Source organism: Artemia sp. Qi Xiang Cuo, chromosome 12 (genome assembly GCF_049724085.1).
Source record: "Artemia sp. Qi Xiang Cuo chromosome 12, ASM4972408v1, whole genome shotgun sequence".
Taxonomy (NCBI): Eukaryota; Metazoa; Arthropoda; class Branchiopoda; order Anostraca; family Artemiidae; genus Artemia; species Artemia sp. Qi Xiang Cuo.
The window spans coordinates 44246862-44272669 of NC_142805.1; the positions used below are offsets into that span (position 1 = coordinate 44246862).

The following is a 25808-nucleotide window of genomic DNA, read 5'->3' on the forward strand; positions in this document are numbered from 1 at the left end:
CCAGACTTTTTTTAAGTGTGAAAAAACACCCTGAGCCTTGGATATTCTATTTTTAACATCTTTACTACTCCAACCATCTTTACTAATAAAACTACCAAGATAAGTGAAGCTGGCCACCTGATCAATCTTTTCATTACCCAACTTCACCTTTTCATCTTCACTTATTCCTAGCCTTAGTGATTTAGTCTTCTTAACATTAATTTTTAACCCTATTCTACCACCCTGAACTCGCAAAACCTCTAAAACTTCATTCATTTCACTCACAGTTTCATCTATGATGCTTAAATAATCAGCCTAATCTAGGCCCAGGAGACTTTTTCCAACATATTCGATTCCGTGGTCTTCAATTGCCTTTCATGCGCTCTTTAAGGCAAAATCCATCAAAACTATCCGTGCAAAGGGGGATAGAACATAGTCATGTTTAACACCCGATTTAATACCAAACCAGCTGCTAACCTCATTTCCTACCTTAACCGCAGCAGTTTTATTCTCGTACATAGCACTAATCACTTTAATGTATTTGTCTGGTATACCATACAAGGATAAAACCTTTACTAAAGCTCCTCTATCAACAGAATCGAACGCTTGCTCATAATCTATAAAACTGAGGACCAAAGGTGTTTGAAAACTTAGGCACTTCTCAATTATTAACCTAAGAGTGAAAATTTGGTCAACACATCCTCTACCTTTTCTAAAACCGCACTGCTCTTCTCTTAAAACTTTGTCTACGGCATCTCTCAGTCTAAAAAGTATCATATTACTAAGCAATTTGCTACCTACAGAGACCAGACTAATGCCTCGATAATTACCACACTCACTTTTATCACCTTTCTTATAAAGTGGCTTAATTAAGGTTTTCCTAAAATCATTAGGTACTTTCCCTTTTTCAAAAATCATATTCATAATCTTCAGTAAGTTATTTCTAACCTCAGAGCCACCATATTTAAGAAACTCATTTACTACCCTATCAGCACCTGGAGCCTTATTATTCTTTAATCCTTTTAGTACTGTTTCTAATTCCTCCTCACAAAACAAATCTTCCTTCACATCCAAGGTATCACAAACTTTTTCATTTTCCTCTATATTTTTTCCTGCAACTCTATCTCGGTTAAGCAAATTCTCAAAATGTTCGGCCCATCTTGCTTTAGCTTTTGTCTTATCGCTAATTGCCACCCCATTCCTATCTTTAACTGGGACAAGTCCGGATTGACTACTACCTCTCAATTTGTTAACGTGCCAGTACAATATTTTACTATTATGCCGTCTAGCTGCATCTTCTAAATCCTCGGCAATTTTATCCATGGCCTCCACTTCACACCTCCTTAGTTCATATTTCAATGCTTTCTCCACTTTCTTTACATTTCTTTTGTTTTCATATTATCTACCACTCAGATAATTCTTGTACAAGTCCTTTCTCCTTTCTATTAAACATTATGCTTTTTCACTGATATTCTTAGCTGGAGTTCTAGCTTTCTTCCCTAAGACACCTTCAGCAACTTCACAGATCATTTTTCTAAAATCATTCCAACCATCTTCCACATTATCAACTTTTAAACTCTCAAGTTTAGTATTCAACTGTTCCTGGAAAGTTTATCTCAAATTCTCATCCTGGAGTCTACCAACATCATAACTTCCAGGGAGATAGTTACCCTTCCGATATTTCAGCTTTAAATTAACCCTTGACACTACTAGATGGTGAACTTTACTTTTAACATCAATAACGGCACTCCTATATACCCTAGTATCTTGTATTGGTCCTGCCAGTCTTCGATTTACTATAACACAATCTATAAGGTTTGCTGTCTTACCATCACGTGAATACCATGTTAACTTATGAGCCATTTTATGACCAAACACCGTATTGGTTATAACTAGATTGTTATACCTACAAAATTGCAAAATTCTGTATCCATTACTGTTTTCTTTTCCTACACCAAATTTACCTAAGCTGGGATACCATCTATCCTTATTTCTACCAACCTTGGCGTTAAAATCTCCCAGCAATAACATCATATTTCTACCTGGGACCTTGTCTATTTGCTCCTGTAACTGTAAGTAGAATTCATCTGAGTCAATAGTATCTCCATCAGTCGTTTCTACAGGGGCTTATACTACTATAACTGATACCTTGAACTTTCTAGTCATAAAATGATCAATTAGTGTTCTATTATTAATACCTTCCCAGCCTAAACAAGACTTAGCAGCTTCCTTATTCATCATGAGCCCTACTCCCTGTCTATGTAACCCATCCTTCCTGCCTGAGTAAACAAATTCTATATCACCTAATTTCATGCTTCCTACCCCTGGGATATGAGTTTCTGAAACTCCTAATAGATCTAGTTCGAATCGTCTGAATTCGTCAGTCAAAATGTCGATACGATAGTCATTTTTTAATGTCGTAACATTCCAAGTTCCAATTTTCATGTTCTTTAAATCATTGAAATTTTTTTCGCCTCAGGAAAAGCACTGATCCCGGATACCCGTGCAGGCCGGGGATCAATGTATCTTCTCACGTCTACACCGAAGTGCTTAAGCCGGCTTAGAACCGGACAGCAAGAAGTCCCTGGGACCTCCATGAATGGAGGCTTTGTGCAATCCTGGGCCCATTTTGGTCACAACATGGTTTTCAGCGCTTGGCGATGCTCTTCTATCAACAAGAGTCGAAATCCTGCACAGACAATCTCAAGCCTATTACCTCCGACTCATTATATATTCATGCCTACAAATATTATGCTACTACGGGGAGGCAACCCGTAATAGATAAATTAGCTAGGAAGAGGTTTTTCAGCCCAAAGACGCCCATCAAAACATACCAAGCCCCGAATAATTGTCCATTAGTCAGAATCCCGTGCGAATACTTTGTCGTTTACTAGGCTATAATTTCCTCGAGGGTCACCACTCCTTAATCGAGAATAGAGCTGACTACAAGGTACTCAGTTTTTTTGGTACCTTAAACGGGTTAAGACAGTCTTTTACAGAGGCTGCTGTTCATAGATTTGGATCTTCCGCCCTGCCGCGGTTGTCCTCCTATAGAGGATCCTCCCGTAATGGTGTTCTGCATCACCATGCAATTTAACCCAGTGCTGGGAGAAGGTTTGCAACTCATGGAACTTGTGGATAAACAACTGGGCCCTTTTGAGTGTACATTTGAGGGGCCTTCTTCCTCCTCCGCCTGTATTCATGGCCCCGGGCAAGGGCGCCCCCGTTTCTATTATGGACCCCCAGGGACAAGGTCCCCCCTTGGTCCATGCCTCCTATGGAGGTACCCTACATATCTCTAGAGCGTTCCCCTATCGCCACCTGGGGCGATAGACCAACAGTGCAATGATTGATAAAAAAAACTGATTGTGAAGTTATCAAACTATCCTAAGGCACAAGTGAAGTCTTGCCTTAGCATGTGCTTGTTTACTGCTGACTTAAGGTTAGGAAAAACAGCAATTATTATGTTAAAACAAAGTATTGAATAGATATATTTTCAGTTTGGTATCTGATTTCTGTCCTATAGCACAATATTACCAATTTCATTGGTTTGTGTTCTTTTTTGTTGGCTGCTTATTTCCTATTGGCAGTTGGTTCATAGTTCAAAAAAAAAAAAAAAAAAAAAATTGTATCCTTCAATGGATAATTTCAAAAGAAGTCCCATTAGGCTAAATGTCTTTTAAAACCATTACTTAAATATATTTTTTTAAACTCCAGATTGTGGAGTTTTTTTTTGTAAAAGAAGAAGAAAAAAAGATCTTGCTTTTGTGACTCTAGGGAAAAAACTATGTTTTCAGGCTATATCAGGGTAATTACACACAAGTTAAGCACATTGTTGTTTTCAGTACCAGGCTCAATAGGTGATGGGGCATATTCCAGGTTTAACATAAAACTGACAACAAAAGCTTAAATATCACAAAAAAAAATTAACTTAAAACACAGTTAAAGTCTTGAGTGAGCCTGTTGATTAGCAGTACTTTTCCCTACTTGCAAGGCTAGAACAATTTTATTAAAATCAGTAAAAAAAAAAAGTATCTGGAACTAGAATTCAAGTAAAAACCTTTTAAATCCTGCTGCCAAAGACTGCAGTCCAAAAGTAGCGGAGTTACCTTCAAAAGACCCTTCAAGCCTGATAAATAGGCAAGTGGTTGATAATTCAGTGCTTTGGTGGGGGAGTGAGTAGATTTGTGCACTCAAAACGTTCCTGGCCCCTGATTCTTAGATGTGTATTGACATTTGAAATAACAGAAATAGTACCCCTCCATATTTTCAGACAAGATGACTGATGCCAAATACTTCACAACCACCAAGAAAGGGGAGATTTTTGAGCTTAAATCAGAGCTGAATAGTGACAAGAAAGAGAAGAAGAGAGAAGCAGTCAAGAAAGTAATAGCTTCTATGACAGTTGGCAAAGATGTATCTGCATTGTTTCCAGATGTTGTTAATTGCATGCAGACTGATAATTTAGAATTGAAAAAATTGGTCTACTTGTATTTGATGAATTATGCAAAGAGCCAACCTGATATGGCAATTATGGCTGTCAATACATTTGTCAAGGTAGGACAGCTTAATGTTATTTCTAAATCTTAGTATTAAGTCTAAATTACAAAAAGTTTAGCAGTAAGGGGATGAAATATGGATTAATTGTATTATTCTATTTCAGAATCAGGAGGTTGGCCACTGTTTGTTTCTAAAACAAGTTTCATTGATAGGCTCAAATTCTAATGTTTTGTAACTTTCAGTTCATCTAATCTGTTCTTTTGGATTGCATAAAAAAAAAAAAAAAAAATGGAAATTTGGGAAAATGGAAAATTTGTAATTTACCTTAAATGATTTATGAGGGCCTGGGTTTGATTGAATCAAACCAACACAGCACTTTTGTTTGATTGATTGGGCTTCAACTTGTGTCTTGTCATTGCATTTGTACAACAAATCCTACTGCAGAAGCAAGGGATATGCCCTGCTAGCTCTTCTATATTTATAGACTAGGCAAGCAAGAAAAACACTGACCAAGACCCTGACATTGGTTGGCTCAAGGAGTTTTTTTTAGCTAAGGTGGGCTGAGACAGCTGATTCTGGTAATCTGGTACACCACAAGGGGCAAAGCCTTGGTGGGTGCATAAGATAATGTTGATAAGATGCTTGGCATGTTGCCTAGGTGGCCAAGGAAGATGAATTAGGTACCTCCCCAGGTGTGTAGAGAAAGGGAGAGAGAAGAGGTGGGGTGACTTTAAAGTGGTTTATAAATAGGAGTCCAATTAAACCCTTGTTAAACCAAGGATCTGGTCTTGAATTCCTTTTATTTTTGTTTTTTGTTTTTGTTTATGCTTAAGAGTGGCATTGACTGTGAACTTGGAACAGTCACCCCAATAGTCACCCCATTAATCACCTCAATATATCCTAATCAAGGGTATATATTTTTTTATCCAGCCATTTTGTGTAGAATGGGTGGTTGTAGAAAACTTGTTTGATTAGTGAAAGGCTTACTTCCCCTTATAAGGGCCTGCACCTTTAGGGAGGCATCCTAGGCCTTTTTGTTCCCAGACTCCCCCCTCCTGTAATCACATGTGGAATCAGATCAAAATTTGCATATGGTTGTTTTAGTCAGAATAGTCAAAAAGCCTAATAAAATAACTCTGAGGATGGCATGATGCACATGGGCCTCTAGATTATCTATTTTTCACAGAGTGGTTTTGGAAGAAAAGCGCAGGTGCCCTTGGCTTTACCTTTACAATGAGACTAAAACTCTAGGGACTATTCTTTGGCCCAAGGGAATTTCATATTTGTCTGTGGGAGGGAGAAGAGTTTCAGGGGACCTGGAAAAAGCCTAACTTGTTTTGTTTCTGGTTGGTTATAAATGTATATCTATAAGTCTTTAGCTAACAAAACTGATGCACCATCTCAGTTTTGGCTGGATACATAGGGTCCTTAAAAATTGGCCCTTATTACTTGTACTTTATCAGAGACAACGCTATAGCGATGCCTGTAGTAAAGGCCATAGTGCATAAGGTCAGAGGCAACACTATAGTGGTGCCTATAGTAAAGGCCTTAGGGCTTAAATATTTTCCTGTTTTTCCCAGAGGCACTATCTATGGAAGGGTGGTCGTATTAACTTCAGAGGACGCTCATTCAATTGGAAATCGGAAGTTCTAGTTCTGTTTTTAAGAGTCAAAAGGGATCGCGGGCATATAGCCCCCTCCCCCATGTCCTCTTTTCCCCAAATGCATCCGATCAAGATATTGAGATAGCCATTGTGTTCAACATAGTCCAAAGATCAAATAACAATGCCTCTGGGTTAGACCCAGCCCTCCTGAGCCTAGTGGAAAGGGTTGTAAGTTATGCCCGGCATATAAGGTTTAATGGAAGGGGCAGCTGTAAAAACTTTAGAGGAGGTTCATTTGACTGGAAATTGATATTCTTATTATGTATTATTATCTATGATATCATATCTCCCGGTGGCCCAAAAAATTAATGGCCTAAAATGGGAGGCAAAGAAAATGCCTTGTATAAAAGTAGCAAACTTGCCAGATTTTTTTTTTATTTCTGTTGCCGAAAAAGTATGCTAAAAAGGTGCAATTAATAAAAAATAATTCGGAAGCGTGCATGCGTTATACAGTTTAGCTTGGAAAGTTTATTGGATAGTTGGCTGTAGTAGGCACTAGATTTCCAGTATTGAAATTGATGTATGAGTTTTCTAGCAGCTTTGAGGGTGACTATTTGGGAGGGTTATATTTTTTATTTGTTGTATATGGAATCATTAACATTTTACTTCGGAATTAATGCCTATTCTTTCACTTTTACCATTTCAGAAACCATTTTTAATACCCTCTTGGATAATTTGCAACAGTCTTAATATGTTTTTTTTTTGCCATCAATCAATCAATCAATTTATTCTTCCGATAAATTCACAACAAAAACACTTCAACTTAGACTCCCCTGTAAGGCTATATGGCCAGGAAACAAACGGGGGAGAAATCATTAAACAGTAGAGGAGTAAGTTTGGATCATTTCCCTTGGAAAAGCAACAGTTCAATTATATTTAGATACAATAAAGAAAACAGTAATCTTGATGTTTTTTTTTTCTATTAAAGACAACTCAAGTAGGGTATTTTCAAGGAAAGTAACTGTTTCCAGCTGACAGACCATTTTCCCAGTTTGTCTGAACGCATCATCGTATATTTTTCTGTTCCTAATGCTATTCAATCTTTTAGGATTGTGAAGACCCAAATCCTTTGATCAGAGCACTTGCTGTTCGAACCATGGGCTGTATTCGAGTTGATAAAATTACTGAATACCTTTGCGAGCCCTTACGGAAGTGTTTGAAAGATGAAGACCCATATGTGAGAAAAACTGCAGCTGTCTGTGTTGCCAAACTACATGACATCTCAGCAACATTAGTTGAAGACCAAGGATTCTTAGATCAGCTGAAAGAGTTGCTCTCAGACTCTAACCCTATGGTATTTCTGTTGTTTTTGCTGATCCTTTTTTCATTTTCAAATCTTTCTTTTCTATTGGTATCAGGATGTAGGCCCAGGATCGCATCTGGGGCTCCCCGCACGCTCTGGAATGTGAAAGCATTTTAAAAATACATAGTTTCCGATTATATGACGTATATAAAAATGCGGTTACAGTGATTGACTGACTCCCCCCCTCCCGCCCACAGTGTGCTTGGCGCCTCCCAAAACAGAATCCTGGCAATACCTCTCCCACTAAATATATTTAAAAAAACTTGTTACCTATTAAAAAGCCTGTGATGAAAACTTGCGTGTTTTGTTTTGAAAACTTAGCGCAGCTGTACAGATATTAGTTTTGTTGATCTTTGTTTTTGAAGATAGGCTGTATTTTTCTGTGTTCTTTCCAAATGCTGAAAAATTAAACATTAGATAACGCTTGCACTAAGTATTATCTTTATTTTGTATAGCCCCCAATAGTAGTGTAAGACAACTGATGAAACGTATGTTTTTTTTAAAGAGAGAGATTTCCTTTCTCTCTTCAGAGACAGCAGCTTGCACCAAACTAGAGAGGAGGATAGTAAATAAAAGGACTGAAAATACTTAGTGAATAGGAATATTATTATAATATAAAATAAAGACATCTACAAGGTCCGCATAAAGATATGTTGAGTTTTTTTTTTGGCTGCAAGTTGTTTTGAGTGTCACGTTTTTTTTGCTTGACAATCTTTTGCAACAATGGATCAAAACCTTGAACTAGTCAACAGACTCTCAGTCAGCGTGCTGCTTGACAATAATAGGCACGTCGAGATGTAATTTCTATTTTGTCTCTTTAGTGACCCGTCATCACTAAATTGTGGCCTCAATAGTTTCTTATGTTTATCTTTGATATTGAGTGTTAATTCGCTGCTGTTACCATTATTTTTTACCATTATTTATTGTTACCATTTTTTACCAAAAATGTTACCATTATTTCGGTACATCTCATTTTGAAAAAGTTTGAATTGATAGGAAACTAAACACTTAAAATGCTCTATAATATTAGGTAAGAAGTAGACATATGTTTCATATTCTTAGAGGGATTTAAGTGTCAAGGTTATTCGTAAAAGCAAAAAGAAGGCAGAGAATTTTCTTCAAATGTAGCCCACTTACTGCTTCAATTTTTGGCAAGGGTTTAGTACAATTTCATTGTCACTATTAGGCGTTTTTTGATTGCTGTATCATAAGGATACGCATACGCTACTAAGGGACAGTCTTGACCTGAAGTATGAAAGCAGAAAATTTGGTAAACAAAATAATCATGAAAGGTCTAAGGCTAAAAGAACCAACCATGGCTAAATCGAATGTAAAAAAATGGGGAGAGTTCAACACAAGAACTAGAGTGCATATTCCCTAATCAAGAGTATATTATTGTTTAAGAAACTAGCTAAAGACCTTGTTGGACGACAGGTATAAAAAAAAAAGTGTAGCCTATGCTCTTTCGCGAGGAGCAACAAAGAATGTTTCGTCCCGATTCATCAAGCACAACATCATAATTTTCCTTACCTCATAATTCCCCCCCCCCCAAAAAAAAAATCCTGGTAATTTCAGCTCGGTTCCTCTGCCGTGAGACAAAACATGGTACACTCACCAAATATTAAGTGTGTCCCATTTTAATATATTTTTGTTTGTTTATTAAGCTCGCGAGCCTTAAGCGAGTCTCAAGCTCGAATAGCTTTTTAATGTTAGTAATTCTGGAGAAAACTTATCTATAGGAAACCTACTTCCTTGTATATATTAATGCGTCAAATCTATGAAACTAAGTAGACCATTGGTTTGAGTCTGACGGTTTTTTTCCGTTGCTAAAAAGTTAAATATCGAGAATGTATTCCTTTTTGGGTAAAATTTGCAGTTGTCGCGAAAAAGATTAAATTAGACTGTTATAATTGTGCAGATGGATAATAATTTCATTAGAGATGGGAGGGGATCATTTTCTCTTGGTAAATGAATATTTCCGAAATTGTTGTTTTGCTTGGTCTACCCTGTTTTGTATCATGGCTTGGGGTCTGTTTGAAACTTCCAGTGACAGCTTTTTTACCGTTGGGGGGGGGGGGGGGGGGGGCAAGATAACTTAAGAGTTTTCTGCTAGACAAAACATTTGTTCTCCGATCCTTACAAAAGAGTGTATGCTGCGGTTTTTTCGTCTTCGCTTTTCTGATCCGACAGGATTTTCTGCTACACCACTAAATATTCGGTAAACCGGCCCTAAATATATTATTTGTGGCAGGGCTTCAATGTTTTCTAACATTAGTAGCTTTGTTTTCTCAAGCTTTTTACCAATTGGGAACCAGGGTGTGTGAACTTGTCACCAGGTGTTAGTGCAGTACCATTCAAATCAATAAATTTGTTATAAACTCTTGTCGCATCTAGAGCCCGGGTCTCTTGTACTGCAACTCGTGTCTAGAATTCGTTGAAAATCAAACATCATATTTTACGTTATTTAGTGAAAGTCTATTTTCACGAGCTGGGGTAGCACAATATGAGTGAAGTAGTTGCATGCGGTTTGAGTCGAACGTGAATTGGTATTTCTTTAGACAGTAAATCATTTCAAGGAATGCGCACTGTGGCTTTTGTTTGACACTATATGTAAATAATAGGCCAACTAAATCTGGTGATACTCCAGAGTTCAAAAGCTCATCTATTGCTTGGAAATGCAAAGACGAGTCAGGTACTTTACTATCATTATACGTTTAAAGGGTTATGGGCCCACCTGGCTCATCCGCATTTTCTAATAAATTACCCAAACATTTTAAAGCATAAACATATCGGGGCTTAGGCTGGTGTCGAAACTGATAAGGAGGCCTATAACAAGTAACGTAATTGTCTAATAATATGGAGTTCAAATACCTCAACAAATACAGAAAAAAAGAGTAATTGGTTGGTTCGACGAACATTCATGAGTATCCTTTGTTTTTTAAGGATTGGGGAAGTAAGGCCTAAACAAAAATGATCCAGAACCAACACCGCTGCATAAAATCATTTGGAAAAGTAGCATAATGTGGTGAATTATTTTCATAGACCCATTAATGTAAGCTGTTGTGTGTATAAAATCTCTTTAAACCGTATGCAAAGCGCGAATGCCTTCTTGGTTCAATCATAAAAAGGCAAGAAAATATACGTGATTGTTTCCGGATTAGCTACTAGATGGGGATTATGGGAGCTTATCGACTATTTAATTTAAGGTTGCCATCTGACAAAAAAAAAAAAAAAAAAAAAAAAAAAAAAAAAAAAAAATCTTGAAATTATCCTGAACTGACCTAGAGACGTTGAAATGTTAGCATTTTGCGGAATCACTCTGAAACTAGAGAGCCAGAAATCTAAAACTCAAAAGTGTAAGCAATCAGGAAGTGCAAAACTGTTCAGAGGCTAAAAGGATTTTTCTGGAGGAATGTTGAAAATACCAACAAAGAGAGGGAAGAGGAGGCCTTATGGAAGAGAGTGCCTTTGAGACAACCCCTTCCGTTAGATGCAAGTTTTCTCTATCATGCTGGATATCAGAAAAGGCTTTTGCAAAGTGCTGCAGTAGCAATTTATCTTCCCTCAGGGTTAATTTAATATTTGAAAAAATGTTTATTTTTACAGGTTGTTGCAAATGCAGTGGCTGCTATATCCGAGATCAATGAGGCGAGCAGCACTGGTGCGCCATTGGTGGAGATGAACACCCAAATCATCAATAAACTTCTCACTGCTCTAAACGAATGCACTGAGTGGGGCCAAGTATTCATTTTAGATGCTATTGCTACATATACACCAAAAGATGAAAGAGAAGCTCAGAGGTAACTTGAACTTTAAATGGGGTTTTCCATATTGCAACGCATGGTGCACCGAAATATTTAATCTCACACCGGAATTGAAATTAGGTACTCTTAAGCAGTATCATTTCAATATAAGATGTAAATTAAAGTATTACAATTATCTTTGGCGAAGACAAGCCTCTTCGTCAAAACAAAAATCATATTGTTGGAAATATATCAATCAAAAAATGATGACGTGAGTTTTGGCAGCTAGTGGGAGGGGGGGGGGGTCGGAGGAGGTCTTCAATCACACAGTACAATCATAAGGAGATTCAATCGTGAGGATACACCCAGTCTGCCAAGGGAAATATTTGTAGACTAAAGCACGATAGACAAAAGTTGGAATTTGAAAAGTATTTGATTGATTTGCTTTAGGCCAGTCGTCTGACATTGTTGCTCTGTGGAAGGTTGCTCAGGAAGTGAAAAAAAAAGTTGAAATTGCTGAGACACAATTGGAGTTTGGTACACAAGCCAGGGGTCAGGGGTTCGAGTCCTGGTATCGCTGGTTATTTGGTTTGGAACAGGAGTCTACGGTGTGACTCTAAGCTCAGCCGGAATTGACCCAGCTCTAAATGGGTACCTAGAGAAATCTGGGGGAAAACACAGGAAGCGCCAAATGATTTGCCCCCAACCAGACATTGCACTCTCAAACAAAGGTATCCAATCAGGAGATCGGTACTTGCGCAACGCAGACCATTGGCCAGCATTAAAAAAGTTTTTTTGCTTTTGGTTTTTATACCCGAATTTTGAATCTTTGAAGCCTGCTAGTGCCTTGGTCTAAAAAAAAAAAAAAAAACAAAAAAAAAAGGTCCCAAATTTATATGGAGGTCTACTTGACCTAAGCTATGTTCCCATGGGACTTTTGGATCGTTTTTGCACTGAGTCTGAACACAGTTCGTTTTCAATCAAGTTTCGACTTGGCTGGTTTTTATGTTGATTCAGGAGTTGCCAATTTTGCAAAAAGTCAGGACTTAGCTCACATCGAGTCAGTCCACAGCTTGAACTTAGCTCAAATTTACCCTGATTACAGCTTTATAGCTTATCGGAATCTTGCAAGAGTCAGGACTTAGATCATTTCTACCGACTCAGGAGTTCTTATGATATTATTAGAATTCTCTTTATTAGTATTAGAATTCTTCTGTACCGAGTTTTCTCCTTCTGTACTAGAATTCTGTACCGAGTCAGGAGTTCTTATGATATTATTAGAATTCTCATTATTATTGTTATAATTCTTATTATAATTCTCGCCTGACCCTGGTTCAAACATGGGGCAACATTTCTGCTAAAAAATAGGCTGCAGGGGCTAATGTCCCTTCCCCAAAGGCAGATTTTTAGCTTTTAGGTTTTAGGTCTTTTGAAAAAATATAAATGTTTTTACTTTTATAACTTTAATAAATAAAAAAATATTAACATTTTGATTACTAAATATCAGTATATGTATATTAAACTGACAATGCACATTCATTTGTATTTTTCAGTAAGGTGCAAATTTTGTTCTGGCCTTGGGAAGGCCTAGGGGTTTTGCGTCCAACTTATGTTAATTTCTGCTCGTTTTGAGTTTGACTTGGTTAATTATTGTAATTTCTGTTCGTTTTGGGTTTCATTTATTTATCGATGCTAATTTGTGGTAGATTCACACTTGGTAGATTGTTTTATTTGACAGTTGCGCATTTTTCGTTGAATAGAGTTTTTCACTTTTCTTTGAAAAACTTATTTTGTAGAAAAAGTTTTATTAATTAATTTCTGTTTGTTTTACATTCACATATTCTTTTAAAGGAGAAATAAAATAATGCTTTAAATCTTTTCCTTTTTTAAGACATTTTAGTTTGGCCTGCTCTTTGTATGCTGGAGAAAAATCTTCAACAATTTTCAACAGCGTACACCCTTTTATAAATCTGGACACAAATAGTACTGTTTAATATAGTTTCATACCTCCACTAGTTGATCTGAAATGGAAAACTTGATACCTTTCGCAAAAAAATCTTTTTACTTTTTTTTATAGATTGGATACACTTAGGATATTTTTATTTGTTTAAATTTTAAGAGAATAATTGGGTGGTTTGGTATGGTTGGGTGGGAGTGGAAGGGGGATTAGTTGCCCTCAGCCTTCCAATCACTTTCGACTATTAAAAAGGGCATCAGCCCGTTCTATTATCAATTGAATGAGCCCTTTTTGAAGTTCCCACGACAGCTCCTTCAATATGAAGTGTCCTAGTCTAAGCAAGAACAACACAAACAAATAATACGTTAGACTCACATTGATCTTTACTATAAGTTCGCCAAGCCTTCCAATCACTTTTGACTATTAAAAAGGGCAATAGGCCTTTCGAATTCCAATCAAATGAGACCTCTTTTGGAAACGACAACCCTTTCTATAAACACCTTGTATGTCCCCAGGTTATAAATTACAGCGCTTACCCTAGGGTTTGTTAGGGTGGTTGTCATCCTCTAAGACCGACTTTCCAGAACTTTCAACTACGTTAAACAATATGGCTATCTCAAAATTTTGATTGGATGTGTTTGGGGAAATGGTGGGCGTGAGAGGGGTAGTAGTCGCCTTCCAATCACTTTCGACTATTAAAAAGGGCACAAGCCACTCCAATTTCCAATTGAATGAGCGCTTTTCGAAGTTTCTACGACAACTTCTTTGATATGAAGTGCCCTGCTCTAAAGGAAAAAATTAATAAATAATACATTTTGCCATCATCGTTCTTATATGCCCCCAAGGCCTAACTTAAAACCCTTGCCCTGAGGGTTGTGGGGGAGTGTCTTCCTCTTTACTTAGTTCCCGTTTCTTGTCTCGTTCTCGAGTGTCCCCGTTCTTTACTTAGGCAGCGCGATCGTGCTGCTTATGATTTATACAACAACTTTCTATATAAACCTTATATGCCCCCAGGGCATAACTTGCAACCCTTGCCCTGAGGGCTCTGAGGGGGTTATCATCCTAAAAGACCTAATTTCCGGAACGTTCAACTACGTTGAACAAAATGGATCTCTCAAAATTTTGATTGGATGTGTTTTGGGAAATGGTGGGCGTGAGAGGGATGTTCGTCACTATCCAATCACTTTCAACTATTAAGAAAAGACAATAGCCCTTTCAATTTCCAATTGAATGAGCCCTTTTGAATTTTCTACGACAACGATTTCAAAAAAAACTTTATATGCCCCAGGCATAACTTACAAACCTTGCCTTGAGGGCTGTGGGGGGAGGGGTTGTCATCCTTAAAGAAGTAATTCCCAAAACTTTCAACTACGTTGCATAAAATGGCTATCTGAAAATTTTCATTGGATGTGTTTGGGGACAAGGTGGGCGTGAGAGGGGGGTTAGTTGCCCTCAAATCACTTTCGAATATTAAAAAGGGTACTATCCCTTTGAATTTCAAATCAAATGAGCCCTTTTTCAAGTATCTACGACAAAGATTTTAATAAAAACCTTATATGGCCCCAGGGCATAACGTATCATCCTTGCCGTGAGGGTTTTGGGGGAGTGTCCTCCTCAAAAATATTTTTCGATCTGGAAATCAACTACGCTGAACAAAATGGCTATCTAAAAATTTTTATTGGATGTGTTGGTAGGAATGATGGGCGTGGGGGGGCGGGCTAGTTGCCCTCCAATCACTTTCGACTATTAAAAAGGGCACTATTCCTTTGAATTTCCAATCGAATGAGCTGTTTTTGAAGTTTCTGCGATAACGCCTTCTTTAAAAACCTTATATGCCTTCAGGGCATAACTTATAACCCTTGCCCTGAGGGCTGTGGGGGAGTCTCCTCCTCAAAACATATTTTCCATCTGGAAATCAACTACGCTGAACAAAATGGCTATCGCAAAATTTTGATTGGATGTGTTTGGAGAAATAATGGGCGGGGGGGGAGGGGCTAGTTGCCCTCCAATCAATTTTGACTGTTAAAAACGGCACTAGCCCTTTGAATTTCCAATTAAATGAGCCTGTTTTGAAGTTTCTACGGCAACACCGTCTATAAAAAACCTTATATGCCCCAATGGCATAACTTACAACCCTTGCACTGAAGGCTCTGGGGAATAATTCTCCTCAAAAATGCATTTTCTATTTGGAAATAAACTACGCTGAACAAATTGGTTGTGTCAAAAATTTGATTTGCTAGGGTTTGGGGCATGATAGAAGTGAGAGAGGGCTAGTTAGCCTCCAAACACTTATGACTATTAATAATGGCACTACCCACTCCAATGTCCAATCGAATGAGCCCTTTTCGAAGTTTCTACGACAACTCCTTCTATACGAAGTGTCCGAGTGGAGAAAAAAAAACAACACATTGTGCTTACATCGTTCTTTACTTAGGCAGCGCTAGCGCGCTGCCTATGATAGTCTGAAAACCGTGTTAATGGATTTTTTTGTTAGTGAGAAATATCTCCATTAATACTTAAAAAACAAAATACAAAACTTTTATAAAACTCTTGAAACTACAGCTTTTCTTGAGGGGTTGTTCCCGGTAATCAAAACAAAAAAAAATAAAAAAATAAAATAATAACAACCAAAGAAAAAAAAACTTTGTGGTCAGCTTAAAGCACGCCAGCACACCTCAAAGCCCCGAAGTACATTTTTTGTCATAACAGAAAATAAACCTACATAAAGAATCTCACAATCTTATATTTTCTTCTTCTTCCAAGTTCACACAATCCAGAATTAACATATCTGCTCAGTTAACCTTAATTCAATAAATTATAAAAAAAAACTAATGACAATGATAATAATGATAATTTTGAATCAGTTAATTATTACATTCGAAACTCATAATTAGACAATACATTCTGACTTACTAATTTACTAATCTTTTGAAAGACTAAAAATCTTCTATAATCATCAAGCACCGAAGACAATGAAAATGAAATCTGGCTGAACTGGCTGAAGTGGAAACTTGTACAGTCATATATATCTTAAAAAATTAGGAATCTTTTTTTTTATGAAAATTACATTATGCAGTTTTTGATATTAACGGGTGCCAACCTAAGAAAAAGAAAAATCGGCGAAAAATCAGCAAAAATAAGCTAAAATCTAATGACAGTAAGTATTTTCGGGAGACGTGGCCGTCCTTCAAAGGTCCTAGTTGCGTTCGGGAATCAACAGACTGTTAATATTTGATTTAACAAACGAAATCGTTCTCGAATTAAACTAATTACTTTTGCTTTTTATTTTCTGGAATCAACATGGCAACATTGACGAAAATGTAGATCTGTCCTAAATATTTAATCTTAGAAATTCTTAGAAAATTGCAGTCTTCAGATGCGAATAGATGGGCCGAGGGAGTAAACGATATTTTATTTTGATCACATTGGTACTGTGAGGGTAGGTCCAGCCGTATTCAACAAGTTTGTTTCTATGGTGTATAATTGAAAAAGATGATCAGGTTAACATTATCTTTGGGACAGCTAAATCACTACAAGAATGTGTATCATGAAGGTGCAATGACAATGCTTTGTTAAATAATCCTTCAAAGCATTCAGCTACACCATTCTTGGGAAATGTAGATTGGTGAGCAAACAAAAGAGTATATAGGTTCCCAAGTTGGTATTAATTTCTTTGTAACACCCCCTGATCGATTCATCGAGTGACCAAACTGTCAGAAATTGAACAGCATTAGGTTGAATTGCCCTTATCTGCTTTACTAAAGGTGGAAACATCTTAAGCCACATGCTTCTACAATACAGAATATATGGATTTCAATAAAGATAAGTGAAGGAGTCGCAAAACTTTTAAGTGAAAAAAAAAAACTTTTAGCTTGTGGATTACGTCGATATTACTAGCTATGTTTCTGCATAGAATGTTCAAACGCTCCTTAAGGAAAATATAATGATTCTGTAGATTTATACTTCGTGTTCTGTATATGGCAACTTATCGCTTTTTTGACAGATAAGTTTGAGTCCTTCAGTTTCCTGTATTATATCTGTGTAAAAAGAGTTCTGATAAAGCACTAACCATAGCTACTTTTCCCTTTAACTGATGAAACAGCCTAAATTCTTAATTATTCCAATTAGCCAAATAAAATATAATTGCGTACTAACCTCGTCCAAACAGAACTATGTAAAAATGAACCTTCCTTCAAAGACATGGACATTGTTGCACGGTTGGAAAAAATGGATATCACTCGGACAGTGGCGAACTCAGAAAATAATTAGGGGGGGGGGGGAGGGTGACCGGGGATCGCTAGGCCAACCAACGGAAAACTTAAAAAAATCCTTTAAATTTTTTTTTTTAAGGCATTGCTTTAACTTTATATAAGCTCTTTGAATGCAAGTATTGAGTAGGGACTAAGGAATGAATGGTAAAACCGAGCAGGTTATATAAGATTTAAAAACAGAATGTAATTTTTTTCTTGCGGGGGGGGGCTAGACCCCTTTAGCCCCCCCCCCGTGGGTGTGCGCCTGCATTCGGATCTTATGAAATAACTTGTGGCGAAAGCCAAAGGCTGCTGGAAAGCGATACACCCCTCTTATATTCTAGCCTAATTCTTTCAATTTCAGGTTTAGATGGGCTGGGTGTTTTTCTCTGCCGAACCCATCCTTGTGATTGCTTATCAATAAGTTTTTCTTTTTGTTTTGTGATTTTTGTTTATATAGGTTTTATATATTCTTGTGAAAATTGAAATTTAATATTTTCTTGTTCAAAGCATCTGTGAGCGAATCACACCTCGTTTAGCTCACGCAAATGCCGCAGTTGTCCTATCGGCAGTCAAAGTTCTAATGAAACTGATGGAAATGATGTCCCTGGAAGCAGACTTCGCTGTAAACCTTACCAAGAAGTTGGCACCCCCGCTTGTCACTCTTTTGTCAACAGAACCTGAGGTAAGGTTGCTTTTGTTTGTAATCCAGTCCATGAAGGTATGAGTCCATGTCTTCGTCTATGATTTTCATCTTCAATACGAACAAATAGCAATGAGTAAGAATTAATTCCACCGTAAAAAAAGAGCTTGCTTTACATCCATAAGTGCCTCTTGTAGAACACGTACCTACATATTTTGTTAACCTTAGGGTCCTAGTCTCCACCTTCCAAAGTTTTGTAATTTGTATGATCTATTATTTTTTATAGTGTCTTATATTATCTTTACAGTTCGTTATTTCTTTATAAATTTTCGAGTTTGTTTCCTAAATCCTTGCTTATATGCCTCTGACAGAACGTCCTAAATCTAGCCTAGAATAATGCGTAATAAGTAATGCCATTAGTCTGAACGTAATATACAATTTTTTTTTTTTTTTTTTTTATTACTTATTTTAAGTCTAATAGTCTAAGGGTGTAAAAATGGTGGGACTTACAGACATTTTGGTACTCAATGGAATTTTTTAGACCTGGATTTGGTGGAACCTCAATGACTACGAAAAAGTAGATGAGAGTCCAAAAACTCCGTTTGTGGACTCTAATAGACTTTTTTTTGTTTTGCACCAATGACATCTGAGTCAAGGTCTTAGCCGAAATAATTTGAATTTTTTTCCTTGTTTCACTAGCTGTAAATTGCTTAGTTTCTTAGTCGTCACATATTTTCTCTTATTTAGAGTTTGCCCTCGTTACGAAGGACTTGCGTGTTTATACCTTTCCTCTTTTTCTCATATTCAGGTGCTGATTTCTCAAATCCTTGACTGGCTTTGAAAATTTGGCGGCAATCGATAAAACATGTTGAATGATCCGAGCCTACGATTACCGTAGGCTCAACGAGCCTACGATAATCATTAACCAAAAGTTGGACAACCGATAAAGCATGTTGAATGATCCGAGCCTGCGATTACCGTAGACTTGACAAGCCTGCGGTAATCATTAACCAAAATTGGGCAATCGATAAAACATGTTGAATGATCCGAGCCTACGATTACTGTAGGCTCAACGAGCCTACGGTAATCATCAACCGATATTCGGCAATCGATAAAACATGTTGAATGATCCGAGCCTACGATTACTGTAGGCTCAACGAGCCTACGGTAATCATCAACCGATATTCGGCAATCGATAAAACATGTTGAATGATCCGATCCTACGATTACCGTAGGCTCGAAGAGCCTACGGTAATTATTAACCAAAAATTGGGCAATCGATAAAACATGTTGAATAACAGCAATCATTAACCGAGCCTACGAGTTCACAGTTCAACCAGTGTTTTGGAAAGGATCTAAGCTGGACTTTTTTTGTTATTATAATGTAGTCTCGGGATTGGATCTTAGAACAAATACAAAATCAATAATTAAGCTTGTGAAGACCCAATTTGAAAAAAACACTTGAAAATTTGCTCTTGGCTTAGTAGTCAAGCAATGGGCGGACTATTAACTTGATGCATTCACAAGGATATTTCCTAAAGACAATTATTTATTTAAAAAAGAAAGGTAGAATGCATTTTTTTTTTCGAACGTTATATAATTTTTACGAATGTTTTTTTTTTATACTGAAGCTAAGATAAATCTCGAGAAATTGGACAATACCACTATTAGCGAAAGAAATTGGGAACTTGTCGGACCAGTGTTTACAATTTGTAGTCATTCCCAAAAAACTCATGCCTTCAATATAAAAATTACTATGAAAAACAAATTACTAAAATACAGTAAAAGCTGGCAAACAAAGAAAAAAGGAGACAAAAAACTAAGAAAAAAATGATAAAGAACTAAGTAAAAAAGATCAAAATCAAGAGACTGTATACTTCCTTATCTTACAATTAAGTGCAAATATAAAAGTTCGGAAGTTAGAAAGTAACGGAATTAAATGAGTCAAGATTGGTTTAAGCTGTGATGTAATATTTAGAATGAAAGAGTTCAATATGGTTTTTCATAATGGAATAACAACATGTTTAAATTTCAAAATTAATAACTGTATTCATTTACCGTCTATGCTTGAAAACAAACATATTTGAAATCTTTACCTTGTAAATTAATCCCAAAATATTAGCTGCTAAAAACTATTCAGATTTAAACTTTTACTTTTTTTATTTATTTTTTTTAAGCCTGTTACCATCGTCTAACGTCAGCCTTTCTTCAGGGCACCCTTCCATCATAGAACACCCTTTCTACAATGGAGCCAAAATTACAATAAAATCAAGAAACAATATTTTTCAATCCTTTCAGAATCTCTCTGTTTACCATAGATGCCCTCCGTCCCTTTTACTTCCTTACTTCTGAATGCTCTAAATTCCCCAAATGAAAGCCTTCTTATTTGGTCTATTGTAAGCTTTTATGTGGGTTTAAAGAGTTGTTTCCTTTCTGAGAGATCTATCGTAAATGGGCTTGATTGCAACTCCCAGTTTCTATTTATTACGGAATCTAATAAGATTTTTTTTTTATGTCTGAAGCTGGTACAAACTTTTTCAATTACTCTGGCATTCTTAATAGTGCGATTGCTGTTTTCACCTGAAAATGAATGGGAATTAGATCAAATTTTCCCCGAAAAGACATAGCAATGTAGCTCCAATAAGTCATAGATTGTAACTCCGTATTTTTGGCAGGTGTTTTGTGTCCAAGAATCCTTTGTTTTACAAGTTTTAGTGTACTATACTCTGTTTAAAGCTATGAAAAAACGAAGAATTTTATAACCCCTCTCTTTTAAGAAAATTCAGTATCTTTCCCCGAATTGAAAATAATTTAGACGGGATTCCTGGAATTTTAAAACAAGCAATTTCAGGTATCTTCACGTTCTTTTGTTTTTCTACCAAGAGCAGAAAAATAAAGGAAACATCAGGTTTTAAATTCAGGAAACAATCCTTAATCAATCCTTTTTTTTTGTTATTATGAGAGAGCTACTTTTTCTTTTTCCAGGTTCAATACGTAGCTCTGCGGAATATTAACCTAATAGTTCAAAAAAGACCGGACATATTGAAGTCCGAAATGAAAGTGTTCTTTGTAAAATACAACGATCCTATTTACGTCAAGCTAGAGAAGCTGGATATTATGATACGCCTTGCAAATCAGTCTAACATCAGTCAGGTAAGCTGAGTATTATTTTAACTAAGTTATTCATGGCTCCTTCCATCTCAAGTTAGGGCATTCCATTCTTCATTTAAAATACGACCTCTTTGTTGGACCTTTGTCTGTTATTTGTTGGACCTTTGTCTGTAAATCCTTTGTCTGTTAGGACAGGGGCTCGATTCCTTGTGTCGCTTGTTATTTTGTTTGGAACGGGAGTCAGTGGTGTGACTGTGTAAGCTCGCCAGAGTCGGCCCGTATCTAAATGGGCACCTGGGGATATCTAGGAAAGGTAAAAGGAAGGATGCGCAGAAGCACAGGATGGCTGGCTGGCTCCTGGCTGAAGGGACATGAAACGGAGATCAGTACCGCTGGTAGGGACTGTAAAGTCAGGTCCTGTATTCTTTGCCTTTTTACGTTTTGTAATAGTGTTGTACTGATTGATGATTGATTGAGGAATTTGTTCTGATATTTTCCCCAATCCTAAGACCTATACGCTTTTTGTTGAGGTAATTCTCTTGTGTAGGCTACTTTAAAAATTATTCATGGGATAGATTCTATTAAATGAGAAAAGTCAATTGAATGATCATTACTTGGAAAGTATTATATACTCCTACTACTAACAACTCAGTGCAGCACCAAGCTACCAGAGGCCAGGACAGTTGAGTGCGTTCTTCCTTCCTCCCAGTTTATTTGTAACCTCACTCTTTACCCCATCCTATGGGGGTTTCAATTTCATTTAAATCCTTTCTTACAAAATTTTCTCGCCCCATTTTGGGGATGACTCGATTTTTGTTTGGTCCTGGCGTGAAACGTGGCATAACCATCTTAACCTTTCTTTCTGTAGCTCTAGATCTAGAAAATGGATCGAACTAGGTTTTTCGTAAAGCTCATTGTTTAATATACAGTCAGTGAAGCAAGTAAGGCTAAGGTGTGGTGTTAGTAGTAGTAGTAGTGGTGACTACTTAAAATCAGAAATTGTTCCTGGTTATGACTGAAAAAGGCTCTTTTCTTTGCAATTCTGAAGATATGCACAAGCCTGAGAGTAGTTGATGGAGTACAAAGTCTGGGACCCATTCCTTCATTGGATTGTTCAGTTGTGGTAAAAATGAGATACTTCAACACTGCTTCTTGTAGCACGCTTTGCAGAGCAGGAAAAGAGTGTGTTAGCTTGTATTGTTTTCACAAAAACACTATAAACTACTAGATATACACGAAACTTAATTTTTTTTTTATGAAAAGTCTGAAAAAAGCATACAAAATCAAACGGAACATGAAAAATACGGAATGAATGACTTGGATAAAATCGAAAAAAATCTCTTTGTTTTGGAGGAAGAGGTTGCTGGCCCGAAGCCCCCTCTCCTCCCACTTACTTTTCTGCTTCTAAAATATTTTATTTGTCCATTATAATTGATGTTCTTTTTACGACACTGACAAGTAATCGAGTCTTAACCAAACATGTTTGAAATTTAAAATTTGTCATAGTTTGCAACTGGAATAAAGGTGTGGCTAAGGAATGTAGCTAAGAATTTTATAATATCCTGAATATTCACTTGCAAAACATCCCAAGGTTGGAAGAAAGAATTCCAAGATATTCAATAATAAGATTATACACCTTTATTATTATTTTTTTTTATTATTGGCGTTCATACTTTTCCCAAAATCCCAAGCTCAGTGGTGAAATCTCAAGACCTTGGGAAGAATCCAAAGGGTTAGGATGATTAAAGTATTTTGAATAGAGCACAAATTTGTTGCTGATGAATACCTACAGAAGTGATTTCCGAATGTAAAAAACTGAACATTAATTAAGAGAAAAAAATGAATAGTTGTAAAGCCAAAAGTCTTGAGTCGTTCGAAAGTTAAACCCACCGAAAATATCAAGAAGGAAAATCTATTTGTATATCTATTCCTAAACTTAAAAATTTGGCCCAAAAATTATTTCTCCTATTCATTCCAATCTATTTACTCTCCTATTATTCAAATTCATTCTAAAATTATTCCCCCTATTTTACTTCGTCAGCAAAAAAGTGTAATATTTAGTGCGAGGATTCGTCTGCGCAAGTGTTTTTAATCAGGTTACACAGTTAATGACCGGAATGTCATCCACAGATATCCTTCCTCCTCGTAAATCGTCAAATAAATCATTCCTTGGTTATAAGTCTAAAACAATTAGGATGGGATCCTAAGATTATGATTTTCCTTTCTTTCCCCCTGAGAGTTAGGTGGTGCGCATGTACGCGAAAGGAAGGAAGCGCACTTTTACCTCTTAAAATAAATGTTTCTGGCTCTAAATTGTTATTATTAAGACGAATCAGACTCAGTTAACTCACTCATACTCACAGAGACTATCTGTCTTGGCTCTACTCTAATTAGCTGTGGCTCTCAAGTTTTTCATCACTTCCACCAGTTTGGTTTTAGTTCAAAAATCAACGGAATAAGAAAAGTAAAAATACAGAGTTGTCCGTATACGAGGTCAGTTTATTCAAATCAACTGCCTCCCCAAGACTCCAGTTTGCCCCCCCCCCCCAGCTAAAATTTAGTTTCTCCAAAAATCTTGTCAAAATTAAGATAAGCCTGTACAATTTCAAGTATCCAGAGAAACAGGTCAGTTTCTTCTTTTCTTTAGTATATTTTTGCCTTTATGGTAATAAATGGTTCATTTTTCAGCTTTCCCTGTCATTTTCACTTGATTTGCGAAAATTGGCTCCAACTCCCCTCGCCCCAGGATTTTGACGAAATTACACCGCTGGTCTCGCGCCCTCTATTTTTCTAATATTTAATGTTTTTGCCAGATTTGATTTACATTGACTAGTCCAGTGTTTTTAGTACTATTGCTATTAATAACTCATCACAGTACCAAGCTGTTGGAGGCCAACACAGCTTTGGAGACTCCTTCACCCCACTGCTAAGACCGGCGCAGAATCTGTACCGATTCCTCAAAATGGACAAGATCTATTAGGAATTATATTTAATTTAAATATTTTTTTTGTTTGATATGTTTAATAAATCTCTCTCTCTGTTGATAAATCAGATCTTTTTGTTTGTTTTTGCAGGTCCTGAGTGAACTGAAAGAGTATGCCACTGAAGTAGATGTTGATTTTGTGCGCAAGGCTGTCCGAGCGATAGGTAGATGTGCAATTAAAGTCGAAGCCTCCGCTGAAAGGTGTGTGAGCACCTTATTAGAGCTAATTCAAACTAAGGTGAGTTCAATTTTATTAGCTATAGAGGTAATTATGAAACATTAAATTGTTTGACGCGATTCTTTCATCGTTTCAAGTAATAAATTTTAAGCTAATGAATCTGGAACGATCGGGATTGAGTGCCCTGTGTCGTCCTTCTAAGATTATTTTTAATAAATCTGTGATGGGAATACATTTCGTATTATAAAGTATGTTCACTTATTTATTCATCTATTCTTTAATGAAAGCTATTCTTACGTAGTGTCTAAGTGATAGATCGTATGAAAACAAGGGGAATGTAAAGAAAGTTGAGTAAGCATTAAAATATGAAGTAAGAAGGTGTGAAGCGGAGGCCACGGATAAAATTGCCATGGATCTGGAAGATGCAGCTAGACGGCATAATAGAAAAATATTGTACTGGCATGTTAATAAATTGAGAGGAACTTGTCCCAGTTAAGATAGGAACGGGGCCACAATAAGTGCTAAGGAAAGAGTCAAAGAGAGATGGGTAGAACATTTTGAGAATGTGCTAAACCAAGATAGAGTTGCAGGAAAAGATATAGAGGAAAATGAAAAAGTTTTTTATACCTCGTGCGTGAAGGAAGATTTGTTTTTTGAGGAAGAATTATCGACAGTACTAAAAGGATTGAAAAGTAATAAGGCCACAGGTACTGATACTGTGGTAAATGGGTTTCTTAAATATGGTGGCTTTGAGGTTAGAAATAAGTTACTGTAAATTATCAATATGATTTTCGAAAAAGAAGAAGTACCTAGCTATTTTAGAAAACCCTAACTAAATCACTAAAGGTGATAAGAGTGAGTGTGGTAATTACCGAAGCATTAGCCTAGTCTCTGTAGGTTGCAAATTAATAAATAATATGATACTTTTTAGACTGAGTGATGCGGTAGACAAAGTGATAAGAGAAGAACAGTGCAGTTTTAGAAAGGGTAGAGGATGTGTCGACCAAATTTTTAGGTAAATAGTTTTTAGGTAAAAATTTTAGGTAAATAGTTGAGAAGTGCCTGAGTTATCAAACACTTTTATTCTTCAGTTTTACAGATTATGAGCAAACGTTCAATTCTGTTGATAGAAGAGCTTTAGCGAAGATCTTATCCTTGTATGCTATACCAGACAAATACATTAAAGGGGTTAGTGCTATGTATGAGAACAACACTGTTGCGATTAAGGTAGGAAATGAGGTTGGCAGCTGGTTTCGTATTGAGTCAGGAGTTAAACAGGGTTGTGTTCTATCCCCTTTCATACGGATCATTTTGATGGACTTTATCTTAAGGAGCACAGGAAAGGCAATGGGAGACCACGGAATCGAATGGGGAGGAAAAAACTTTCCTGGACTTAGATTATGCTGACGATTTAAGCATCCTAGATGAAAACGTGAGCAAAATGAATAAAGTTTTAGAGGTATTGCGAGTTCAGGGTGCTAAAATAGGTTTTGAAAAT

At 36.7% G+C, this 25808-nt stretch overlaps 1 protein-coding gene across 1 annotated transcript in view; it reads left to right on the plus strand.

Annotated features, from left to right (window-relative positions):
* AP-1-2beta (adaptor protein complex 1/2, beta subunit) overlaps positions 1 to 25808 on the plus strand; it is a 138502-nt gene that overhangs the window by 29551 nt on the left and 83143 nt on the right. The window contains exons 2-7 of the mRNA XM_089098233.1: positions 4253 to 4536; positions 7191 to 7436; positions 11052 to 11245; positions 17906 to 18080; positions 21024 to 21191; positions 24224 to 24370. Coding sequence (XP_088954359.1) covers positions 4258 to 4536; positions 7191 to 7436; positions 11052 to 11245; positions 17906 to 18080; positions 21024 to 21191; positions 24224 to 24370 — 1209 coding nt within the window. The 5' untranslated portion in view covers positions 4253 to 4257. The remainder of the gene's footprint in view (positions 1 to 4252; positions 4537 to 7190; positions 7437 to 11051; positions 11246 to 17905; positions 18081 to 21023; positions 21192 to 24223; positions 24371 to 25808) is intronic.